This window comes from Terrapene carolina, unplaced genomic scaffold (genome assembly GCF_002925995.2).
Source record: "Terrapene carolina triunguis isolate 2854851 unplaced genomic scaffold, T_m_triunguis-2.0 Scaffold192, whole genome shotgun sequence".
Taxonomy (NCBI): Eukaryota; Metazoa; Chordata; order Testudines; family Emydidae; genus Terrapene; species Terrapene triunguis.
In genome coordinates this window covers 5,355,707-5,380,083 of record NW_020664543.1, presented here as the reverse complement: position 1 = coordinate 5,380,083, position 24,377 = coordinate 5,355,707, and the positions used below count along the sequence as shown (strand labels likewise).

At 42.9% G+C, this 24,377-nt stretch overlaps 1 protein-coding gene across 1 annotated transcript; it reads left to right on the top strand.

The window, feature by feature from the left end:
* Positions 1-12,824: 12,824 nt before the first annotated feature.
* KCNJ2 (potassium voltage-gated channel subfamily J member 2) lies at positions 12,825-21,828 on the top strand. The gene is made up of 2 exons (XM_024198306.2): positions 12,825-12,909; positions 17,940-21,828. The coding sequence occupies exon 2, from the start codon at positions 18,162-18,164 to the stop codon at positions 19,443-19,445; it is 1,284 nt and encodes a 427-aa protein (XP_024054074.1). The 5' UTR covers positions 12,825-12,909; positions 17,940-18,161; the 3' UTR covers positions 19,446-21,828.
* Positions 21,829-24,377: the final 2,549 nt, after the last annotated feature.

Below are 24,377 nucleotides of genomic sequence, written 5' to 3'. Positions count from 1 at the left end.
AGTCCACAAGCAGCAAAAGAGAGGAAATTTGCCCGCTAAGATTCTTCTCTCTGAAGCACTCGCTCACAGCTGGAAAGCACAAACACTAGCTCTCTGCAAATGAGACACGCCACTTTTGGGACCATGTTCTATGCAGGACCCGTGCAGAAAGCAGTGCACTGAATTGCCTCATGCTGCCACAACCAGCGGTGGGCTCGAAGGAGTGTAACTTTCTGAGAATTTCCTTTTTGATTTGTGAGTGTGTGTGTGTGCGCGCGTGCTTGATAAGAAAGCGGCATAATCTTTTTCTCTCTGACCTTCCCAATGGTGTTTGCTTAATAGGATTTGGACATTGGCTCAAAAATTATTAGAAGATCAAAGCCAACTTTTAAAAGTATTAGGGAGATTATAAAGTAAAGGCTGGATTGCGCCTGCTAGGAACAGCCGGGGTAGAGTGCAGTGGCCCCAGGAGAGGCATTCCCTGTGCTAAGGGGAGAGAGCCTGTTATTCTAGCTTTTCATGAGGAGCAATCTCCTCCCCTCTGCCTAGGGTCAGAGCTCCTCTCAGTACCAGGGCTGCTGCTCCGCTGGAGTCTACAAGAAGCATAAGGGTGTGCGAAGGGTGCTTCGTGTCCTCACGCTGTGCCCACATAAAGAGCAAGCAGGATCTGCCCCCAGGTCCTAAGTGGCCCCAGAAAGGAAGCTAAGCAACACAGAAATATGAGAGCAGAGGAAAGGAAAAGGTGACATATTATTTATTGATGATCGTTGTGTCTCATCCATATATTTTGCTAACCGCAGAGTTGGTTCATTGAGTGGGTGAACTGCTCTGGATAATCCATCAGAAACAGTGTCAAGAAATTCACTGGACTACTTTGACCCATTGATTTGGTTTGAATTTTGAGGGAAATTCAAGAAGGGACCTGTTTATTTCATCCACTTGGCCCCTCCCCACCGCTCAGGAGCTTAGTTTGAGCAGACTGTACAGCATCTGAAAAATCAGCCATGGTAAAACAATTTGGCTTTCTTGTTCACTGGTCTTGTCCTGGGCCCCTCTCAATACTGCCTGTTTGAACATACGCTCCTTTAAATCCTGTGAAATAAAAACAGCTACTGACATGTTATTTGGCTCAGAAAACTACCATGGATTTTGATCCTTATCCAGTGCTTAATTTGTAATGAAAGAGGTGCCGGGACTCAAGCAATTTCCCCCCCCCCCTTTCATAATTGATGCAGCAAGCTCAGAGGTGCTGGGGCTATGAACTGCCAAGCTAGAGGTGCTGGGGCTCTGCCCTGGCACAAATTAAGCACTGTCCTGATCATGTCACTGAAGTCAATGGGGAATTTTGCCTTTGATGCTAAAAGGTGCAGGGTCAATGAAGCTGTAGATTATTTTCTGCAATATCAAGAGCAGCAAACGACTTTCATAAACTTGAAACAAATTGGAAAAGTAGCATGCTTTGCACTGATACAAAAATAATGAATTTTTAACACAGGCACCATGTCTGTCCTCCTTTACGGAGCAGAGTTGTGGCAATCGACATCAGAAATTGATAAGAACATCAACTCATTCCAAAGTAAATCTTCAGAGTCCACTGGAAAGAGTTTCTTGCAACGTGAGAAATTCTAAGTAGAGCAAACCAAGCGAAAGCATTAAATATGGTAAGAAGATGGTGATGGACATATTTAGGATACGCTTCCAGGATGCCACTAACATGACTTTCACCTCAAGTAATAATATGGACACCAGCTGGGAAGAGACAATGATGGTGACCTATAGAAACATTACACAGAACAATAGAGAAAGAAGCTCAATCCATCAACACGGCAATCAGAAGCCTGAAAAGACCCGCACAAGACCAAAATAAACGGTGGAAACTGGTGTACGCCCTATGCACCTGAGGGTGTGGGAGTATAAAGAAAGAAGAGATTCCTTTATAGGAACAAGGCAAGATTCAGAATCCTAATGACTTTTATTCATAGTAGGCTGCTTTGCTTTCTAGGAAAGAAACAACACAGTACTGGATATTTTAATTTGCTTTATGACCATCACCTACAAACAATTTCTTAGTATAGTATTATTCTGGTACAGATTGGATATAGGGCACTGAAGAAGATTTGACCTAATTTATTCAGGATGCAACTATGGGTAACCCACCTCTTTTTCTGTTTAAATCATTGGGTTTTTCAGCACAGTTCTGACAGGCATCAATATCATTCTGCAGATGATTGGGTGATTTAAAAATCAGGGATCACGAGTCAGAATGGTCGGTTATTTTCTAATATTTCAGATGGGATTTGGTATACAGGGGAATTGTTTGCCTATAAGCAGAACTGCAATGTCCTGTGGGATTTTCAATGTGCTTCATTTCACTTCTGGACTCACAATGGTCCTGGTCCTACTGAAATCAGTGAGTGTTTTGCCATTAACTTCAGTGAAACCTGGATTTCACATCATCTTTCTGTTGAGGACTGCCAAATGTCACAGGCAAGTGAGCCCAAGATGAGGCATCTAAATGAAGCTGAGAAGAATGCAGTATGAATGGTACAAGGATGCAAAAGGCCCTGTAAATTTGCCTTAAACTTGAGCATGCTAGATATATTTCCCGCACATGGGAAATATATCTAGCATGCCTTAAATTAGAGCATGAAATATATCTAGCGTGCCTTAAACTAGAGCATGAAATATATCTAGCATGCCTTAAACTAGAGCATGCTAGATAGTTCCCACACAGTTTGCTCTTCATTCTCACCCCAGCCACTCCCTTTCCCATTTGAACTCGGGTTGCCTGCCTGCCCACAGTAACACACACATGCACAATGACAGAGAGCAGGGCGAGTACTGGTGCTTCAGATCTTTTCTATCCGGAACAAAGTTAGAGCCTTTGGCAAGTAATATAGTCCAGGGAGAGAAACATCTTCCCACACTTAAAGACTAGACAATTGTTTATAAAGATCAACCACTTCTCTGCTTAATCGAGAGCTTACTACACAGTTGCTGAAGTTCTCAATCCTGACAAAAATGCAGGAATCTAACAACTGTCTCTCAAGTCCAATATGGTCCACATGCCAGTTCATCAGCTCACTGAGCTATCACGGTGCTGTTTTGACTTAACTAGCTAGCAGGATCCCTCAGTAAATGGGTCACCAGCATGGATGTGAATTTCTATTCACTTGATGACCCTTCTGTCTGTGTTCAACATTTACATGAGAAAAAGCCTGCAAACACGGAAAATGCAAAGATGTCTCTTACCCTGTCCTGTTTGACGCAGCATGAACCTGTCGTTATTTTATGAAAACTATTAAGCCAGTATCACTAACAATTGAGGTCCTATGGAAGAGAATGAAAGTGGGTCATGTGTAAATTGATGGCTCTTAACCCTTTTCTTTCCAGGAATTGTCAAGTTGTCCTATATCACCTCCATGGGTATGTTCTCACTACTCTGGCACATTATATTAACCATTAACTCCCTTTCTCTTGATATATACGAAGAATGGAGATTATGGAAGATAATTAACTGCCTTTCAGACATACAGAAAAGTCTTATTCTTATTAACTATTAACATTCAAGGCCTGGTTTTTTACATACACTAAAGTCCCTTCACATTTCCAGAGCAGTAACCTTAGTATTGTCGTGGAAAAAGTCACCCACGCATTGATTTTAGTTCACAGACTCAAGCCTGAGGCCACTTTAGTGCAATACATACCAACGCGTTGGGGTAGCAGTCCGAAAACTACTACTACTAGCAGCAGCTCGCAGGCTGCTTTATTCCATCAAACCACAAGCATATTACAAATAATACGTCATTTATGCGAAATAAGAGTAGGGGTCTGTTCCTTATTCCCGGTAGCTTCCTCATTATTTACGAGAATTGGGTGCCTATTGGGTGGGGGGGTTTCTTGGTGGTTTTGACATGGGTGGTACTTGGCACCAGCGGGGGTGTTGTTTTTCGTCAGGGTACATATTGTTTTCCGGGGGGGGTTTATTACAGGACGCCCAAAGATGATATATGATTGGCTGGTGGCAGGTAGTTGGCCTTTACTAGAAGCAATTTCTTCATATAAGTCGTTACTACATTTCATCAATGAGCAGTTATCATGTTGCTAAGGCCTTTCGCATGGCTTCCTTCCCCTCCCTCCTCTGGTCATGGCCCATGACCGTATTTGGCAGGGGATTGCACAGCCTAGTTTAGTTCAGGTTCTGGCCTGTACTGCCTTATGTAAAGGCCGTCTGTGTAGTCAGCTTCTGTCAGAGGGCCTGAATTTGGGCCTTCGGTGTTACTTTGGTTGTCATTAAGAAGGCCACCTAGTTCTTTTTCCCCACAGTATTAATGAGAATTAGGGCCCCTTTGTATAATCGTCAGAGACACCTCTTTACACAGGGACCTCAAACCTGCAAATTCCATCACTGTGTCTATTCTATCCTTTGCAGCAAGAGTGCAGGTTTTAGTGTAGAGAGGATTCCGGGGTTTTTTCTCCATATCACCTAGCCGTGCTCACAATAGTGTTGGACAACATAGTGGTAAAAAATAAAAATAAAATGAAAAACACCTGGATCCTATCTGTACAACAAACTTCACCATTGCTACTATTGGTGGAGCTGAGACTATGGTGAATTAAGGGTCCTACATTGTAACTGAGGACTCAACCCAATTAGGGAGCTCAGTTCTGCATTTGGGAACTCAGATCAGAACCCAGGCATCTATAACAAGTATTTAGGAGTATATCCTTCAAAACGGGATCAAAAAAATTATCCAATCCTGTCATGACACAGGGGGATAAACTAGATGATCCAAGAGGTCCACTTAAATTCCAACCCAAATGATTATCCATGATTCTAAAGTCTGAAGGTTGTCAAGACGGCATTAAGGTAGATTCATAGATTCTAGGACTGGAAGGGACCTCGAGAGGTCATCGAGTCCAGTCCCCTGCCCGCATGGCAGGACCAAATACTGTCTAGACCATCCCTGATAGACATTTATCTAACCTACTCTTAAATCACTGCAGAGCATAATGAACAGGTGCAGGCATGGTTACTTATTCCCAGGGATGATGCAGTCTGTAGCACTGTAAAAATTCAAGCTGCACACTGAACAACACAATTTCTGTGGGCTTGAGCCTGTGAAGTGGTAAGCATCTGCTGACAGTTGAGGGTGCTCCATGCTTATTTCTTGCAAGGTCAGGGCCTAAAATGTTAGGTGCAAAAGACATGCAAGAGAATGATCCCAATTAGGTAGATGTACATATTCAATATGTTGTGGAAAGGAAGTTTCTCTTTGTCTGTCGTTGAGGGTATCTCTTGCCTTCGCTGTTGGATTGTTAGTTTTGACTCATCATTTCACCCTTTCTTCGCCTTCCTTGTTGCATTCACCATCTGTTGGGCCCAGGTTTGGTGTGTAGGGAGCAGAAATGCAGATTCATTTTTAAAACTATGAAATAAAGATGTTGCTTGGTGGGATTTTTCCATCCAATATTAGGTAATATGCAGTCTTCAGCAATCTTTGCAGCCCCAACAAATCAGAATAGTGAATAGGAAAGACAGAGAAAACTCCCTAGTGTCAGGAATGTAAAACTACTACATTTCCTATGTCATATTTCTTCCCCCTCTTATGAACAATCAGGTTTTAAACTCATTATCACTGTGTCACTGGCTGTACAGGTGCACATCCTATCTGCTTGCAAAATACGTAACACATTTGTTTTGCTCTTTTAGGACCTTCATCAAAATTCAATATATTTAATTGCCTCTCCTTACAGAATGCATCATTGATTTATATATTGCGTCTTCTATTGCAAATGTGGCTTCGTTTTTCGAATAGAACCTAGGCATCAGACCTGTTAACATCTAAGAACATCTCAACCTCAAGATTTTATTGTGAATGAGATAAACACCTTTATCTGATGGATTTTTTTTTAGCTGACCTAACAGCTAGAGGAGAAAGGCTAACTTATACCAGTTTATATATTGCGTTTTGCTTGCATCTCCATTTCCCTGCATGCAAAGCATTACTTCTGGTCTTGCATGAACCCATTGAACCAATTGGACCAAGTGGATAAAAGACCAGGATTCCGTTGTAAATGTAATGTTAGAGTCAAGATATTTTCAGCTGGAAATAAAAACTTTGGGAATTAAAATGTATCTGGCCAATTCAAGAAAACGGAGATGCTATAGAATTAGGGCATTCCACCACTCAGACATAGAAAGCATCTCCAATGCAATGTGTTTCTGGATCTCATCCTTCCCCAGGGAAGTTTCTCTCCACAAGGGCTCTGCTGTGTTCTGCCAAGTTTGGGAGAAGGAATGGGTAGGCAGGAGCACTGGAGTGAGGAAGGTGAGAGCAGGGCTGGGAAACAGCTTACTTGCATAGGGACGAAGAGTACCCTTTCTTTATGCCAGTGTGGTTTCATGTGTATGACTGAAATTTTCTCTCTATAAGGAGTGAGACCCTTGTGCTCGCTGCTCCTCTCTCAGTTCATGCACGATCTCGGATGCACTGGTCATGTGACTGATGATGCTGTGTTAGGCCTTGGCTCCCCACTGCCCCCTCTGGCCTTTGGTAGAATTGCTCCTGCAGATAGGGCATTGGGGAGATTCCCCATTGCAAGGGAGAAAGCAGTTCTCAGATGCTATGCTGAAGAAAGAAAGAAAGAAAGAAAGAAAGAAAGAAAGAAAGAAAATTTTCTTCCTTGAGGGCAGATAATATGCTGCAAGAACTGACTATTCTCCCCACTCAACCATTCCATTGTCTCCCACTGTGCAGTCCCTGGGGTCCAGACCCCATAAGGGCTAGGAAAGGGGAAAAGCAAAGTAGGAGATATTTATAGTGGCAACTATTTATAGCTTATATTTATAAAACATATTTTAAAAGCAAAATTAACTCCTGGAATCGAAAAACGGACATTAAGTACAATGGAGATAGTGCTCAGATGCGTGCTGTGGACAACCAATGCGAGAGAGAAAGAGAACACCATGTCAGAGAACGGCTAGGAAGGAAACAAGCCTTGCTTGCTCTCAAGGGTTAAATTTTCAATGGCATCTAACCCTCTTCATCCCGTCTTTCGAGAAGAGATTTGCAACAGGAAAGGGTTTTTTCAGAAACATTTCATGTAACTTCTACTTCCCAGTACGTAGGTTGTTTAGGAAGCATTTGTCTTTCTGCCACTCACACAGGCCAGAGATGAATTTCTTAAGAATAGCAGAATCAAACAATCTGTTTGAAATTGATGTTTCATTGTTAGGAAGGGTTTTCTGAGCATAGTGGCCACTACCTTAAGAGCACTGCAAAAAATCTAGCAGCAGTAGAATGTCGTTTTCTGCTTTTCTCTAATACCTTGTTCAATATATAACACTACATGGCCTGATCCTGCAAAGTTTTGCTCCCCGTGAGTAATTCTTATTCATGCCAGACATCCCAGAGTTCACTGGGTCTGTTTGCATAAGTGAGGAGTCTTTATGTAAGAGTTTGCAGGGTCAAGCTTATTCTGTAATGTATTGGGTACATTGTGCAATGCATTGTAGAACTCACAGTATGGTCTTCTAAACAACGTTCCACCAGTGTTTCATTCAGTTGCATATAATTACGCCCACTTGAAATATATTTTCATCAACACAGATCATCATGTTACCATTCCCAGTTTGCAGGTTTATCTATTTTGACTGTTATGCTTATTTTCATAATAAAAATAAACAGGGACTTTGAAGAACTAATAAGGGTTCCCCCCCCCCCAAATGCTAATGTAGGTGCAGAAGCTTGGTAGTATTTTTCTCTAATCACTGATAATCAATTATTTCAAAATCATAATAAATCACTAAAATCAATTATTCTTACTAGAGAATTTGATTTTTACTAGATTTACCATGCAAAGGAAATGTGTATCTAATTAATGGAGCGACCACTTTTTATTTTCTTATTAAAGAAGTATTAGATAGAAAGTGACCCAAGGTTTTTATGATTCATAAGATATACATCTGCATGACATATACACATATTCATAAATTATCTAGAAAAGGGGTAATCAATGAGGTGGCAAAGTCTGCAGACGATACCAAATTACTCAAGATAGTTAAGTCCAAAGCTGACTGTGAAGAGTTGCAAAGGGATCTCATTAAACCGGGTGCCTGAGCAAGAAAATGGCAGATGAAATTCAAAGTTGATAAATGCAAAGAAATGCACATTGGAAAAATAATCCCAAGTATACATACAAAAGGATGGGACCAAAATTAGCTGTTACCACGCAAGAAAGAGACTTTGGAGTCACTGTGGATAGTTCTCTGAAAACATCTGCTCAATGTGCAGCAGCCGTCAAAAAAGTGAACAGAACTCTTAGGAAAGGGATCACGAATAAGACAGAAAATATCATAATGCCTTTATATAAATCTATGGTATGCCCACAACCTTGAATACTATGTGGAGTTCTGGGCGCCCCATCTCAAAAAAAAAAAAAAAAAAAAAAAAAGAGAATTGGGAAAAGTACAGAGAAGGGCTACAAAAATGACCAGGAGTATGGAACAGCTTCCTTATGAAGAGAGATAACTAAGGGGGGGGATACGAGAGAGGTCTATAAAATTATGACTGGTGTAGAGAAAGTGAATTAGGAAGTGTTTTTCACTCCTTCGCATAAAACAAGAACCAGGGATCTCCAAATGAAATTAAGAGACTGCAGGTTTAAAACAAACAAAAGGAAGTACTTCTTTACACGACACACAGTCAACCTGTGGAACTCATTGCCGGGGGAGTTGCGAAGGCCAAAAGTATAACTGGGTTAAAAAAAGAATTAGATAAGGTCATGGAGGACTGGTCCATCAGTGACTATTAGCCAAGATAGTCAGTGACACAACCCCATGCTCTGGGTATCCCTAAGCCTCTGACTGCCAGAAGCAGGGACTAGGTAACAAGGGATGGATTACTTGATAAATTGTCCTGTTCTGTTCATTCCCCCTAAAGCATCTGGCACCAGTCACTGTTGGAAGACAGGATACTGGGCTAGATGGACCATTGATCTGACCCACTGTGGCCGTTCTTATGTTCTGTCTCTCCCTCTCACCCCTATGTAATGTGTACCTTGTATAAACTAAAAACAGTAACACATAGGGTGGGGTTTTTTAAAAACTTCCATTCCCTGCATTGACTATTTTACTGGTTGTTGTAATATCTGTGGTACTTCCCCATTCTGAGAACAGGGAACACTTCAGATACTACAGATAACAGTAGAAGTGGTAAGTGGCAGTTTTTAAAGTGCACTCACAAACATAAATATAGGACAAGTTAGAGTCTCTAGGCTTACTGCTTTATCAGTGTTACCATTATAACATATATATATACCCGATTTTATTCTATGATCACAACATTACACTATGAACTGAGACTTGTGCAAAGCCTGGACTCTAAGAGAGATGGGATTTGTAAAACATTTCCAAATAGCTGCTTAAAACAGGCTGACATCATGGCTACAACCCTCGTGAGTGGGAGCAGGAATGGAGCATGCACCCTTCCATGGAGTTTTGGGGGGGGTACATATGCTGGGGACCTACTCTAGCAATTGGATGGCATAGCCTCCATAGTTCTCCATGCTACCTTGTGTGGAGAGCTCCACTCCTCCCATATCAGACCAGCAGATGGCCCAGTTGCTGGGCAAAGGATCTGTTTGCCCCTCAGTGCTCACAGCACCTGTTCACCATATGTTGCAATGGCTACCATTTCAGTCCTGGGTGCAATTCAAGGTGCTAGTGATAATCTCTAAAGCCTCTAAAGCCCAGTGTGGTCTGTGTGACCCCTTTCATTTAACAGGCTGCTTTCTTCCATATTTTTCCATCACAACATAGGAGGCTCTCTGATGCATTTCAGCTGTTAGTGCCAAGAACTCAGCTTTCTGAGGGCACCTGCCTCTGAAACCAACACCCCCTGACTGTCCATCACAGCCAGAGTTCAGCAAACTTCAGATCATGATTACAAAGCCTTTTATTTTATTCCTCTTGGGTTTTTTGGCTGCAAACTTCTTCATCATTTTCTTTATTGGGTAGTTTAGACCGGAGGAGCTTTAGGAACGGCAGAATATTTTGGAATAATTTTTGATATTTGCATATTTTTAAAGAGTGGGACAGCACCTTGGTCCCTCTGCCATAGGTGGTATGTAAAACAAATAAACGAGGCCGAATTATTATGGTGATGGGGAAACACCCATTGCTTCCCCCTTTGGTATAAAATAGCCTTTATTTGCAAACCTCATTTTGGGAATGTTATATTGAATTGCATTGTGGCATTCGGGGTAGTATTTGTGATGTCTTTTTAAGGTTATACCATTGGTGATTAGAGTGTCCATTTAGAAATATTAAGAAAGGGTACCTATCAACATAAATAAATAAATATTGGATATTGTTAAAGTAGATAGAAATAAAAGACTTTTTTCAGTACTACGTGGGACTTGTATCTAAGTGTGGTTATGTTTTTAAGAGTGACAGGGGTATTGAAGAGAGCAAGATTAGATTGACCAGACCAAAACGTCCTGCAGATTTCCCAATAAAGTTTGGCAGATTTCCCAGAAAAATTAAACGGAAATTAATTTCCTCTTCTCAGGATGGCTCTTAATGGAAGATGAATCCTGTGGGTTCCCATAAACGTAGGAAAGTTGCTTTGATATGTTACATCTAACACAGTTGTATGTAATGTAGCTGTGTCGGCCCCAGGATATTAGAGAGACAAGGTAGGTGAGGTAATATCCTAGACCTGAAGAAGAGCTCTGTATGGCTTGAAAACACGTCTCTCTCAACAACAGATGTTGGTCCAATAAAATAGATTGCCTCACCCACCTTGTCTCTCTAACATCTCACCCTGTTATGTATGGAACAAGTGATTTCTTTATTTATGGACACAGGGAATATGATTAACAGGTGTTCTCCATTCCTGTCTAGCTCCACATGAAGAAATCAGAGGTACAAGGTCCTAGACTGAAATCTCTTCCTATCTGGAGAGTACAATTTACTAACCTCTTTACTCACACTGCTATATGCACGTGCTATCTCTAGCATGGAGAGTCTTTTCTGGATTGTGTTGCTATAACTTAGTACAATGAGGTCCCAGGCTATGACTGGAGCAATACAAATAATAATGATACTCTTGGGTCCAGCCAAAGAGCATGAGAGCCAGTGCCCTTCAGCCTAGGAATTAATTTGGGAAGGGTTCTACAGCCAGCCGGGCTGGAAGCATAGCATATTTCTACACTATGATAAGCCCAGGTCCCTGGGACCCGGACTTCTGGACTCAATGTTTCCAAGCCTGCACTTGAGAGTCCACGCTGCATTGTAAACCTGGGTTTACAATTGCTAGACCCAGGCCTCACAGTTGTGCGAACGTGTCCATACTGCGCCACGCAGACCTTTTGTCTCGGGTCTATGGCTTGATCTGTGTTCACACTGCAAAATGACAGGGCTCAGACCCAAGTCACAGCACGACTTGGGCTCTCACCCACCCCCCTAGCAGGATCCCAGGTCCCGAGTGCTTGCTGACCCGCATCCGCCTGATTTGTATGTGGACGGAAGGCGGGCTTGGGCTCAAACCTGAGTTGGAACCTGAGCTTACTGTGCAGTGTAGACATACCCCTGGACAGCATGTTCTCATTTGCACTGGATAGAAATTCAAGCCCCAAGATCCCCCTCAAGGCCAACTTGCAGATCAGCTGTACATACAGCGCCAGTAGGGTGACCAGCAGCAGCGGCTCCAGGCACCCGCGCTCCAAGCGCGTGCCTGGGGCAGCGAGCGGTGGGGGGGCGCCCTGCCGGTCCCTGCGAGGGCGGCAGTCAGGCTCCCTTCGGCGGCGTGCCTGCGGGAGGGCCGCGGGTCCCGCAAATTCGGCGGCGGGTACGCCGAAGCCGCGGGACCGGCGGACCTCCTGCAGGCACGCCCCCGGATCCGCGGGACCGGGGACCTCCCGCAGGCACTGCCGTGCTTGGGGCGGCAAAAAAGCTAGAGCCGCCCTAGTGACCAGATAGCAAGTGTGAAAAATCGGGACAAGGGGTGTGTGTGTGTGGGGGGGGGGGGTAATAGGAGCCTATATAAGAAAAAGCCCCAAATATCGGGCCTGTCCTTATAAAATCGGGACATCTGGTGACCCTAAGCGCCGGGCTCTTGCACGCAGAGGGAATGACCACCCCTGACTTTGCACCAACACGTCCGTGTGATCTGCGGCTCTCCCTCCCTTCATAGCCCACTCCCCCCCATTCCCTAGCAGATCCCTCTCCAATCGCCCTATCTTCTCTGACCCCCCCTCGCCTTCTCTGCCCCCACCCCTCCCTTTAGTCTCTCCAGCCCCCAAGACCCGGCACATACCCCCCCCCACTCCTTTCAATCTGCCCCCCCTTGCAAGGTGCGTCCTCCCTCCGCGCACCGCTCGCCCCCTCCAAGCGCCAGGGGCTCCCGGTTGCGCTCCCTCCGGGCACGGATCGGGGCAGCCCCGCGGCTGGGCGAGGCGCGCCCTGGGGCTGTCGGAGCGCTGCGCCGGTGAACCGCGCCCCAGCCAGTCCCAGCCGCTGCTCCCGGCCAGGTGCCGCCCGCCCCGGGGCAAGACGCGAGCCGGTCCCCGCGGCGCGCCGGCCGGGGCAGGGCAAGCGCTGCGCTCGCTGCAAACGCCTCGGCACCCCGGCTCCGGGGATCCCTTGCTCTGGGCAGAGCCGGGCGCTGCAGCGGAGACCCAGGCAAGGCTGGGCCGGCCTCCCTTCTCCCATTGGTCTGGGGCAGCCCTGGAGGGCGGGGACAGCCGAGCCGGTATTAAAAATCACATGGCCGCCCTCAAAAAAGAGGCAGTAGCTCATGGAGTGTTTGAGTTGCAAACAGTGCAGCGGGGTAGGGAGCTTGGGATTGGTTTGCTGATTCCCCCTAGCCACTGGATCTTACACTCTTTTATGTATATCCATCCCCAGCTTAAATCCACTACCAGGTAAGGAGCACTTTATTTTAACCTACATCTTTCGGTAGTGAAGTCTGCAACACAGTCACCTCTGAAATGCCACCCTCGAATGTTTGTGCCTAAGGGGTACCGGGGTGTGTGTGTGTGTGGGGGGGGGAATCAGTCTATATGTGTGTGGTTTACTATCAGGGTTATTGATTGCACTTTTCTGCATGGTCATACGAAGGGAGAGCTTCACCATTTCTCATACACCATACAAACAGTCTAATTAATCTCACTAGCGCAAATAATTAGCTAGGTATGCTTGGAACACTTGAGCATCTGTTTGTGCTCATTTTTTTTTTCCCCCCGAGTCACCAGCTGCCACTGAAGGATGTTGTATTTTGGGGGAGGATTGGCAGTTAGCATCAAAACTCTCCTTTCCTCTGTAGGGTGCATCCTTTTCTTTTTGCTTATTACTTCAGGGATTTTAGAACAGAGGGAAAAGGTCAAAGCACACAGAATTACAGAGTTTAGAGCATTATTTTTTAAAATTTTTAAAAAAATCTATCACCTCTTGCACAACACCAGGACATTTATTCATAACACTGCAGATCGACTGTAGTCTCTGAAAGATGCATCAAAGCAACTTGTGGAATTCTTTCTTAATGGGTCTGGCAAAAAGAAGAAGTAAGAAAAAAGCCATTGTGGTTTGAGTGACTGTGGAGAGATTGCGTCATTTTAACTTGATTCATGACAGTTAAAAAAAATACATATAGGAAATGGCAGACTTATTTGTGGCTGTATTGTACAAGCTTTTCCATTTTAACCAGGCAAGTGCTTCACATGAACTTTGGAGATTGTCTGTCGACAGTAGTTGCAGAACAGACTTGAAGTCTATTCTGGGTGTTAAAAAGATGTGTTCACTGCCACATCGCTACTCATCAGGCTGTATCTAGTTATGTATACTTTTCTGTGTTCTCTGCCTTACCTTTACACTTGTTTGCTTTTCCATCCTGCTGGCCAGCACATCAACTACACCCCCTGGTGATGAATATTTCATTTGTAGTTACTTTGTCATCATCTAGAAATATCCTGAGATCTGCAAAGGAGCAGGATCTCAGATGACAGTGCCACTTTTCTTTCCCCTTTTTCTCTGTACACTTTTTCCTGCATCACCTACTTTTCTTTTCTCGAATGTCTTCATTGTTTTATTAAAGAAAATCTGTCATGATCCAAGCTAGCTTAGCATTAAATACATAATATGCCTCAAATCCCCTAGCCAAAGCAAGTAGGGAAATGAGGAGAGGCTGGGCTAACAACTTTTAAATAATATATGGGACTGGGGAAAGGTCACTGAGCCTTTACACCTGAAGATCTCTGACCAATAAAATAAGAGAGCATGGGCTTTTGGTTTTGCTATATATCTTGGCAGTGTTCTGTTTACTGAAGAGGGAGGAAGGTAGCAGTTGTGCTCACTTAGCAACATGTGCCCTGCACACACAACGCAGGGTAATGTGGCGTCAGCTTGGGAATAACTGCCCGGATCGCTCATTAGCAATCTCTCTCTCAACTCTTGTAACATCTCTATCTGTGATCAGTCTGAAACTCTCCTGCACGTTTCTCTTCCACTCGCTCAGTGCAAATTACAGCCATCGGATGTAATTATTTTTCCTTGGGAGCTCTTAGAGATTTTGTTGTTGAATCAGTGTTTGTCCAGAAATGCTTCATTAATAGTGAAGTCCCCTTCTATTCCCCCTTTCCAAGCCTCCCCTTGCAACATTTGAAATTCTGATCTACCTCACTGTAGTGAATCTGTACACGTGCCAGCAACTGGTTTTAGTACTTCCCTACGGTGAAAACGGTGTTGTTTTTCTGTGGAGAGATAATGGGGTGAATAAAATAAGATAATTTAGTTTATGTCTGACTACATGTCATTATGCAATTCTCCCTCTTCCTCCCCCCTCCTCCCCGTGAGGGCTGTAGGTTTTGTCTGCTCTTTGTACTCAGTGATAACATGAGAATCTTTGGAAAAATTAAACTTGTATTACAACTGAGCAGCAGGTGGATTATCAAAGTAAGGCATCATATCAGATTTTTAGCCCAGGTCTGTGCATTTTTAGCTTTGTACACACTTTTTGTGTCGGGCCTGACCCTGTATTCCTTGCAGTCCCCAAACTCCCACTGCAGCCAACCGGAAGAGTTTAGGATGCACAAGGTTCAGATCCCAACACTGGTGGAGCTATTTGATTTCCCCTCCCCCACCCCCATACACAAGGTCCTGATCCTTGAAGTCAATGGGAATTTTGCCACCTACTTGACTGGGGGCAGGATCAGGCCCATTGTGTTTCATTAGCTGTGAGTCTGACTGCTGAAGTATTGCAAATCCCCCTCCCCCTCCCGGTATCCTAGCTACTCAAAGCACACACAAGGATGAGAGGCAATTTGTGCTGTTAAAAGACCGTAGACAGCTATCCTATGACCAGCACTGTAACGTGTGGTGTGTGCCAGAGTTCCCCCAAGGCTGCATTTCAACGTTTCAGGAATATTTAAGCCAAAGTAGGTGCAGTTTTTGCTTCCAAAGGCATAACACGTGCAGTGGCACCACTATTAACTAATAATACTGTGCAGATGTACAGTAGGTGGAACAAATGCTATCATTAGCAATGGAAATATGACAACAGTAGGTGCCGATCGCTATTTTCAGGGTTCTAAATATGGCGAGCTATTTGTAGGAACCTGGCATTGTGGTTTCCGTGATTTGTGGCATTCAAACAAATGTCTTGGGGTCAAAAAAAAAATTTTTTTTTTTTTTTTTTTGGTATAAAGTTGCACATTCAGGTCCCTCAGATTTCACAGCTGTCCCCTCCCCAGGCCCCTTCCCCCTTGAAATCCAAGAGACAATGCAGAAAAATGACTAAATTAGTTCTAAGGCTACATATTTCCATCAGCTTGGAGCAAAACCTGCTTAGAATATGGAAGTTCAACATGATCATGCTTTTAGGATGTGGTTTATAAAAGTGATTAATCTGCAAACCAATGCAATGATTTTGCAATGAGCTATTCTTTTTCATGGAACATATAAATAGTAATTTGGCTTTTCCACTTGTATTTGGTTTTAGATGCATTTTCAAGCCAACAGAAAATATCTCAAACTGAACGTTAGATGCATTCCTTCGCTTTAGAGAGCTATATATTGGCAGGAATGAGAATCTCCGTTCTTATCACCCGTCCCCCACATTAAAAAAAAACATATAAAGGGAACTTTACACAATGCAAACAAAATATTCAGACAGGTGTAAGCTTAACAGCACCATTATCATCTTTATACATTAATCTGAAAGCTACATTCACACTGGGTATTTTGAAAGTTGAAAGCTGCCAAAATGTATCACGCACTGCAGGAGTCACAGATGACTAATCTCAGGAAATATGTGTTGGGCCACATTTGTTGTAGAGTAATTTAAAGTGTGTGTGTGTGTGTGTTTAAAGCAAACCATCATGAAGTAGCTCTTCGGGAAGAAATGTCTTATGCACATCTATAAAGATCACTTATTCTTTTTGCTTGTCACCTGCTGTTTTCTTACACACATCTGCTTACCTGTGTCCTTGTGATGCAGCTGCGAGGTGTAGGGGATGGAGGAATTAAGAGATCATATGCTGAACTCTAGAGATTCCAAATCTGTCTAGGATTTTAACCCTGTTATTGGACCAGGAGTAGTTCCTATCCACAGGATTACTTTTAACCTTGCTCTACACAGGTCAGGAAGAACAGCTAGAATGTGTGCAAACTATTTCACATGCAGAAGTCTTATTCTTTGGTTGACACAATTGTGTCAGTTCTTAGAAATGAGTCGGATTAATTTTGTTAATATCTGTTAACAAAAGACACCTTAGTGTACTCTTCCACTAATGTGATTGGTACTTGGATCTCCTGCTGTGGCAAACCCATTATTTTAAAATCAGTTATGACTTTCTTTTTTCCTTTGGTCGTGTGTGCAGGGGGGATTATTACAATTCTTGCATTTTGCCTCCTCTGCAGTATTTCAATTAAATCTCCTGCAATACAGTAGGTGACTTAATGGATGATGCGCTTGTTAAAAGCGAACACTGGGTCTAAGCCAGACCTCCATGAAATGAGTTTGGTGCCCTCCAGTCTCAGCAAACACATCTTGTATCCACTATGCTAAGCCCTAACCATTGACATTCACGACACAAGGGAAACTCAGGACCATTTTCCTTTTGAAGGCAGAATCCCCTTTATCTCCAGAGAGGAAATTGCCTTGTAGCCACCATCAAAGGCATCACAGAGATGTTAGGCCAATCCTGCGTCTGTTAAAGCCATTTACCAAGAACTTGAGCGGGAGCAGGATGGGGCCTCATTTGGTTTGTGTGATGATTTCCTACTGTGAATTTAATGATTGTATGGATCCCATCAAATTGTTGTGGCTTTGGTTTAAATAGTTGCCCAACGTAGTCTGTATGGCTTTATTCCTATAGCTGGCAAACACTGCACAACTTTTGCTTTAATGGACTAGTAAAGGGCTAAATTCTGCACAAGTGTAATTTAATGGAAGTTAGTGGAGTATCACTAGAGCTAAATTTGGCCCAAGGAGCATATAACCCTCAGAATGCACTTGTTCCTTTAATTAACGCACACCTGTATCTTGGCTGGAATAGACCCTGAAACACAGACTTCTATGTCATTGTAAATCAACTTGAGACTTGAACAGACATGCATGTGTTCAAGCTAATTCACCATTCCAAAGTAAACCAAAGGTGCAGGTGTATGTATTAGATAGATACGTGTATTTTCTGCTTTTAAGTGAATATTTCTTTAAGACATGTTCACTTTAGTGCTTGCTACAGAAAGAGTGATGACTTCTTTGCATTAACGATGTCAGTTTTGTCGATCCATAACCATAAACAGAGAATCTCTGTGCCCCAGGACAATTCCATGAATAGAAGTGAATAGATTGAAAAACGAACCGTGTGGATTTGGAGGCTGGGGTCTTTATATAGCTTTGATTCATTGTTCTGTCCCTTTGAGTTCTAACATGCAGTTTGTCTTTCTCTTGCAGACCATGTGCTCTCCATGACGGATGTTCGATTGCTAAGCTAACGCTGCATGTCCGAAGACTCTCCTTGGTAGAGCCAAGGGTTGTTGGAAACTCCAACCTAGCCCTCTTATTTTTTTCTGTGTGTGTGTTCCTCTAGAACTTTCAAACCTGTTTCTCCAAAGGGTTTTGCAGAAACTCAGACTGTTTTCTAAAGCAGAAGCACCTCAGTCCACAGCAGTAGTGATGGGCAGCGTGCGAACCAACCGCTATAGCATCGTTTCCTCAGAAGAGGATGGCATGAAGCTGGCAACCATGGCAGTTGCCAATGGCTTCGGGAACGGGAAGAGCAAGGTACACACTAGGCAGCAGTGCAGGAGCCGCTTCGTCAAGAAAGATGGACACTGCAACGTCCAATTCATTAATGTGGGCGAGAAAGGACAACGTTACCTGGCAGACATCTTTACCACCTGCGTGGATATTCGCTGGAGGTGGATGCTACTTATCTTCTGCCTGGCTTTCATCCTTTCCTGGCTTTTTTTTGGCTGTGTGTTTTGGCTAATTGCTCTGTTGCATGGGGATCTGGAGGAGCCAGCAAACTACAAATCTTGTGTCTCCAATGTGAACAGCTTCACTGCAGCCTTCCTCTTCTCCATCGAAACTCAGACAACGATTGGGTATGGTTTTAGGTGCGTCACGGACGAGTGCCCCATTGCAGTCTTCATGGTGGTTTTCCAGTCTATTGTAGGCTGCATCATTGATGCCTTCATCATTGGGGCTGTCATGGCAAAGATGGCTAAACCAAAAAAGAGAAACGAAACTCTAGTCTTCAGCCACAATGCTGTTGTGGGCCTGAGGGATGGGAAGCTGTGTTTAATGTGGCGTGTTGGAAACCTACGGAAAAGCCATTTGGTAGAGGCACACGTGAGAGCCCAGCTTCTTAAATCCAGGGTCACCTCCGAAGGAGAATACATCCCTTTGGACCAAATAGACATCAACGTTGGGTTTGATAGTGGGATAGACCGCATATTCCTGGTCTCCCCAATTACAATAGTCCATGAAATAGATGAACAAAGTCCCTTGTATGACTACAGTAAGCAAGACATGGACAATGCAGACTTTGAAATTGTAGTAATATTAGAGGGCATGGTGGAAGCTACCGCCATGACTACCCAGTGCCGTAGTTCATATCTGGCAAACGAAATCCTCTGGGGCCACCGTTATGAGCCTGTGCTCTTTGAAGAGAAAAACTACTACAAAGTGGACTATTCTAGGTTCCACAAAACGTACGAAGTGCCCAACACACCCCTTTGTAGTGCCAGAGACTTAGCAGAAAAGAAATACATTCTCTCTAATGCAAATTCCTTTTGCTACGAGAATGAAGTGGCCCTCACCAGCAAAGAAGAGGACGAGAGTGACAATGGGGTGCCTGAAAGCATAAGCACAGACACCCTCCCAGACATGGACCATCATAACCAAGCTGGGGTGCCACTAGAACCTAGGCCGTTAAGGCGGGAATCGGAAATATGACTGACTGACTTTTTCTCTGTTATCTTTTGGTTTAAAAGAAAAATACGTCGGTCAAAGGCACAATGAGCTGAGAGTTGGCCCAAAGCAGTTTTCAGACGATGGTACTGTTGAAGAAAGGCGTGAAGACAAGCGGTCCTGAGGAAACTAAGCCAGTTTTAGGGCTGTCTTTAGAGGAGAGAGAGCTGAAAATGAACTCTAAACACGAAGCACTAAACAATGTCTAAGCATGACCAGAAGGCACATATATATTGTAGAATAAATTATGTATATATTTTTTTACAAAACTTGAACTTGCAGGCGAGCTTTGGTTGGGTTATTATTATTTTTTTTCAACTTTTTCCAGAATGCTTCTCTCTAGGGAACAAGAATGTTTTTAATGGCATAACAAAGGCAAGAATCTGCCTTATTATTATTATTATTGTTATTATTTTAAGAAAGCTGCTGCTAACTACATGGACACAAATTGTAATTTTTTTGTGGCAGTGTAGTTTTTTCTTTTGTGTAATTTAAAAAAAAAGTCAACATTGAATTTTGTGGGTTGAAAAGCTCGTGATCACACTTCAAAGAGGCCAATGTGGCCGTATAGTCTGAACTTCGTTTGAGGCCAGTAGTTTGATAGCTAGAATCAATTTTTCTCTCTTTTCAGTTACATAAGGGGCATTATGTAACATAAAGCCAATTGGTAGCCTCCAGCAAATTTTTTTTTCAGGGGGGGATGGGAGGGGGCTGAGTTTAATTCTCTATCTAAAAATTAAGTTAAAACTACCTAAATGGATACCAAAGAAAATGCACAGTTTTGCACAGTGGAGTTTATTTAAATGAAACAGGCTGCTTTAAACAAACAAAATTTGAACCTCAGACTTTTTTTTTTAAAGGGCCTCATTTCGCACCTTATTCAGAAAATAGAGTGTAAGACTCAGATCTAAGTAAGCAAGACATTTTCCCCCCCTCTGTGGGAAAACGAGCTCCCTTTCTTTCTTTTTATAAGAAGGAAAAGGGGGGGGGGGGGGGCAAACATCTGTTCTTTCCTGTTAGCAAAACACCAGCAGGGCTACAGCAGAAGGTCAAGTGTTGTTCTACACACATTCCAAAACTGCTTCTAGAACTTAGAGGGCCCTTTTAGAGCTGACCCAGCGTTCTGAGAACTGAGCCATCAGACATGCTGCAGGCGGTCATTACATTTCCAGTTAAACTAGGCTAGAGCCATGCAAAGCTGCTGATCTGCGCTAGGCTAACTCGGCTGGAGCAGGCATTTAGGCGTAGGTGAGCCGAGCAACACGTAAATCCCTGGGGAGGAGGAGGAGGGGGAAAAAAGGGAAGGAAGTTGTAACAGAGCAATCTGAAAGAGCGTAGGGATGTGAACGTTTTGGAAAAATGCTTCCCTTTGGCAGGCCACAGGTGTCAGACCAGGTGTAATAGTGTGCTCTGGATCATTTGAAAAAGGATTATTTGCAGATAATGCTGTAAAAGAGTTCCCTCTCCCACCTCCTTTTTACCTGTAAACATCGACTGAGCTATCTGTGGATGAAATATGTGACCTTTTGTAAAGCCATGGCTCTAATGGTATTTTGGCCCCCTTGCCAAGAATGCTTTAATATTTTCTGTGCCTCTAAGATCAAGCATATAACTTAGCCGTACTTGAAGGTTCCTTGCCTGTGAATCTTCCTCAAGGAATAGGTAATGGTGGTGGTGGGGACAATAGATTCTAGTCAACTCTTTTACAGAATTGAATCACTGTATGCCATTAAAAAACAGCTTGTTCTAAGTCTAATGTCTTCTGCAAATGGACATCTGTGAAGGCCCCTGGCCCCTTACAGCCCTGCCTGAAGGAAATGCCTGCAATGACATGGTGGTTTCTGATACGATGGTATTTACACTAACCTGAGTAGGTGGGTTCTAAAACTGTGGAAATTTTACATTGTAAAGGTAGCTCTGGATATTCTAAAGAGGGCAGATGTTATTTAAATACAAGTTCTAAAACTATTTATGGGGGGGATGGGGGAAGGGAATTAAACCCACACGGCAACTTGAACACAGTTCTGGGTCATAGCCAGTGAATGCAACTGAACGCTACTTGTGCTGCTATTGTGATATTCTTGTAAAGGAAAACAACTAAACCAAAGAGTATTCAGTGAAATGTAAAACAAATGAAGATGCAATGGGGGAAGGAAGGAAATGGGGGAATGAGATGGAGAAAAGGGAACCTTTTCCCTAATTAGATCACTCCAAAATATACAGTGCCCCTCTTAGGAGACTTGAAAAATCTGAGCAAGGGACAGGAGATAAGGGAAAATAAAAAGCTTCAGTTTGTTTCTTTAAGAAAAAATAAACAAAACAAAACAAAACAAAAAAGGGAAAAAATCTGAAATTTCTGGTGCACAGTTTTTTTCGAGTCACAGTTTTTCAGAAATGTTTTTAAAATGTACATTTTATAAAGTTTATCAAGTATTTTCATATTTAAAGCCAAATGTAAATAGAAGTCTGTAAAGGAGAGGAAGAAAAATGAAAAATTAAATAAATCCATAGGAAGTATAAATTCAGTTTAGCAGTTTCTGCTGGCTAGTACCTAGATGCTACCGGTTAGCATGGTTTTAGCAAATACTTGCAAGCCTTATAGGGTTCCTAATGCTATGAACTTCTGTTATTTATTTAAGCATGGACTTTTAATTTGAAAATATTTTCTAGTTACTGGCATTTTTAAAAGTTACAAGCTTTCAGATTGCTAGTCTTGTTGAGAGTGGATACTTAGGTAATTCATTGCACTCTCTGCTGGATTTATTTTATTTTTAAATAACCCTTTGTCTCTACCGACTGAATCTAGCATTGCAGATTTGCACTCAGCCTCTGGCTTGTGAAAGCTGCTAGGAAAGAGACCTGACCTGCAATGTATATTTCATGGTACCCTCCCCATCCCTTGTTCATATCTCAAATGGTTTAAATACATTTCTGAACATGCCTTGGTAAGCCCAATACAGGTCAGACTATTGTAGGGTTGGTTAATTCTTTTTTTTTTTTTTTAAAGGCATGCATAGTGACTGACAGCGTTCATACTTAGTGATACTGGGCCAAATTAATCCCTCATTTGTGGCCTGATCCAAATGCCTGTTGAAGCAGATGGGAGTCTTTCCATTGGCTTTACAAGTTTTGGATCTGGTCCTTAGTCTATGACATGACCCCAAGGATGAAGTTGGCTCAGTGTCTTTAGTGTCTGGCACAGGTGGTTTTATGTATTTTGCTTGGGGAGTTGGGGAGGATTTAGTTATTTCTGCACTTCCCTGAAAATACTTGAATAAGACTTAATGTCTGAAACATAATACCGCCTACAATGACAAAAGGCATTTGTGAGACAGGTTGGGCTGTGTTGTTTCTCTCCTCTGTCTCTTAGGTGCAACTTGTTTTTCGGATAAGTAGCAAGGGTGGAAATCACTACATTTTAGTTGTGTTTAATGATACATTCTCCCAATCATGATAAATTTCTGTGGTGTTAACTTAGCACTTGTTCTCTTTTGGCAAAGACAAAGGGTTTGTATGTTTTTATCTGGTCTCTTAGGTCCTTTTTTTTTTCCATATTGGATTACAAGGTAAAACCGAGAAGTACTGTAATGTCTTTAAACTATGGCTGCTCTTGACCATTTTAAGGCAGAAGGGTGCTGCAGAGTTGCCATCCCACCGCCGACCAGAAATTTATTTTGCAATGACTCTTGGTCTGCAGCTGTTGTAAGGTGAACAATCGAGACATTTGACAATTGTCCATTACTATTTTCCTGTTTGCAGCCTTTTTGTATCAAAGTCTTCCTAATGTACTGCACAAATCATGGATTGTACAGATTTTTATATATTATGTCTTATTTTATTATTTCTAAATAATAATAATAATAAAAAAAACAACAACAACAATCTTCTGTTTGTATCTTCTGCGTCCGGGGGGGTAAGGGAGGGGGGTCAGAACATCACTCTTTAACTGTATTGCAGTAGTGCCTGCAGCCAAGATAGGGGACCCTCTGAAGTGCCTCCCACAGGAACACATGCTAAGAGACAGCCCCTTCCCTCAAAAGCTTGTAATATTAGTAGACAAAGGGTAGGAGGACAGGTGATATTGTTCTCATTTTGCAGATTAGGGACTGAGGCACAGAGCCTCATTGTCTCCTATGGCAATTTACACCAGATGAGGATCTGCCCCAGAGTGATTAAGTGACTTTCTTAAAGTCACCCAGGAAGACTGTGGTAGAACTGAGAATTGAACTCAACCCTTCAGAGTCCTACTCCAGAGCCATGACCAGTGCTTAATTTGTAATGAAAGAGGTGTCAGGCCTCAAGCAATTAGGTGCTGGGACTCAAGCTATTTTTTTACTTTCATAACTGATGCATCAAGCCCAGAGGTGCTGGGGCTATGAACTACCAACTCTAGAGGTGCCGGGGCTCAGCCCTGGCAAACTCCGGCACAAATTAAGCATTGCACGTGACTATCCTTCTTCTCTGAAGTACAAAGTGTTTGTACACAAAATAGAGATCACATTAATCAAAATGGTGATGAGATAACGGATTACAAGGGGCCTTGAAAAAAGTGTGCATGTATTCACCAAGAAATATAGCGTAGCAGGTGGGAAAATGGACACTCAGGGCATAAACTGAGGTTTGGGCATGGATTTCAAAATAAAATGGGAGCCACAATGCCAAATGCCCATGTATCATCCCAAAGGGATGTTCCACATTTACCTCTATTCCAAATAGACTTGGTTTAATGATCATAAACTTCTTAGATCATTCTGAATCATGAACCTGATGTCACAATAGGCCAAATTCTGTCCTCAGGATACTCTGATGTGTGCCTCTGGATGTCAGCTGGAGTTATGCGTGAGTATCTGGGAATAGAATCTGTGCCTCGAATAAATAGACTGAAGACCCGAATGCACTTCTTGCACCATTTTGTGT

What these genes read in the sequence shown, in the direction of transcription:
- KCNJ2 (XM_024198306.2), top strand. Translation starts at nt 18,162, where the DNA reads ATGGGCAGCGTGCGAACCAACCGCTATAGCATCGTTTCCTCAGAAGAG.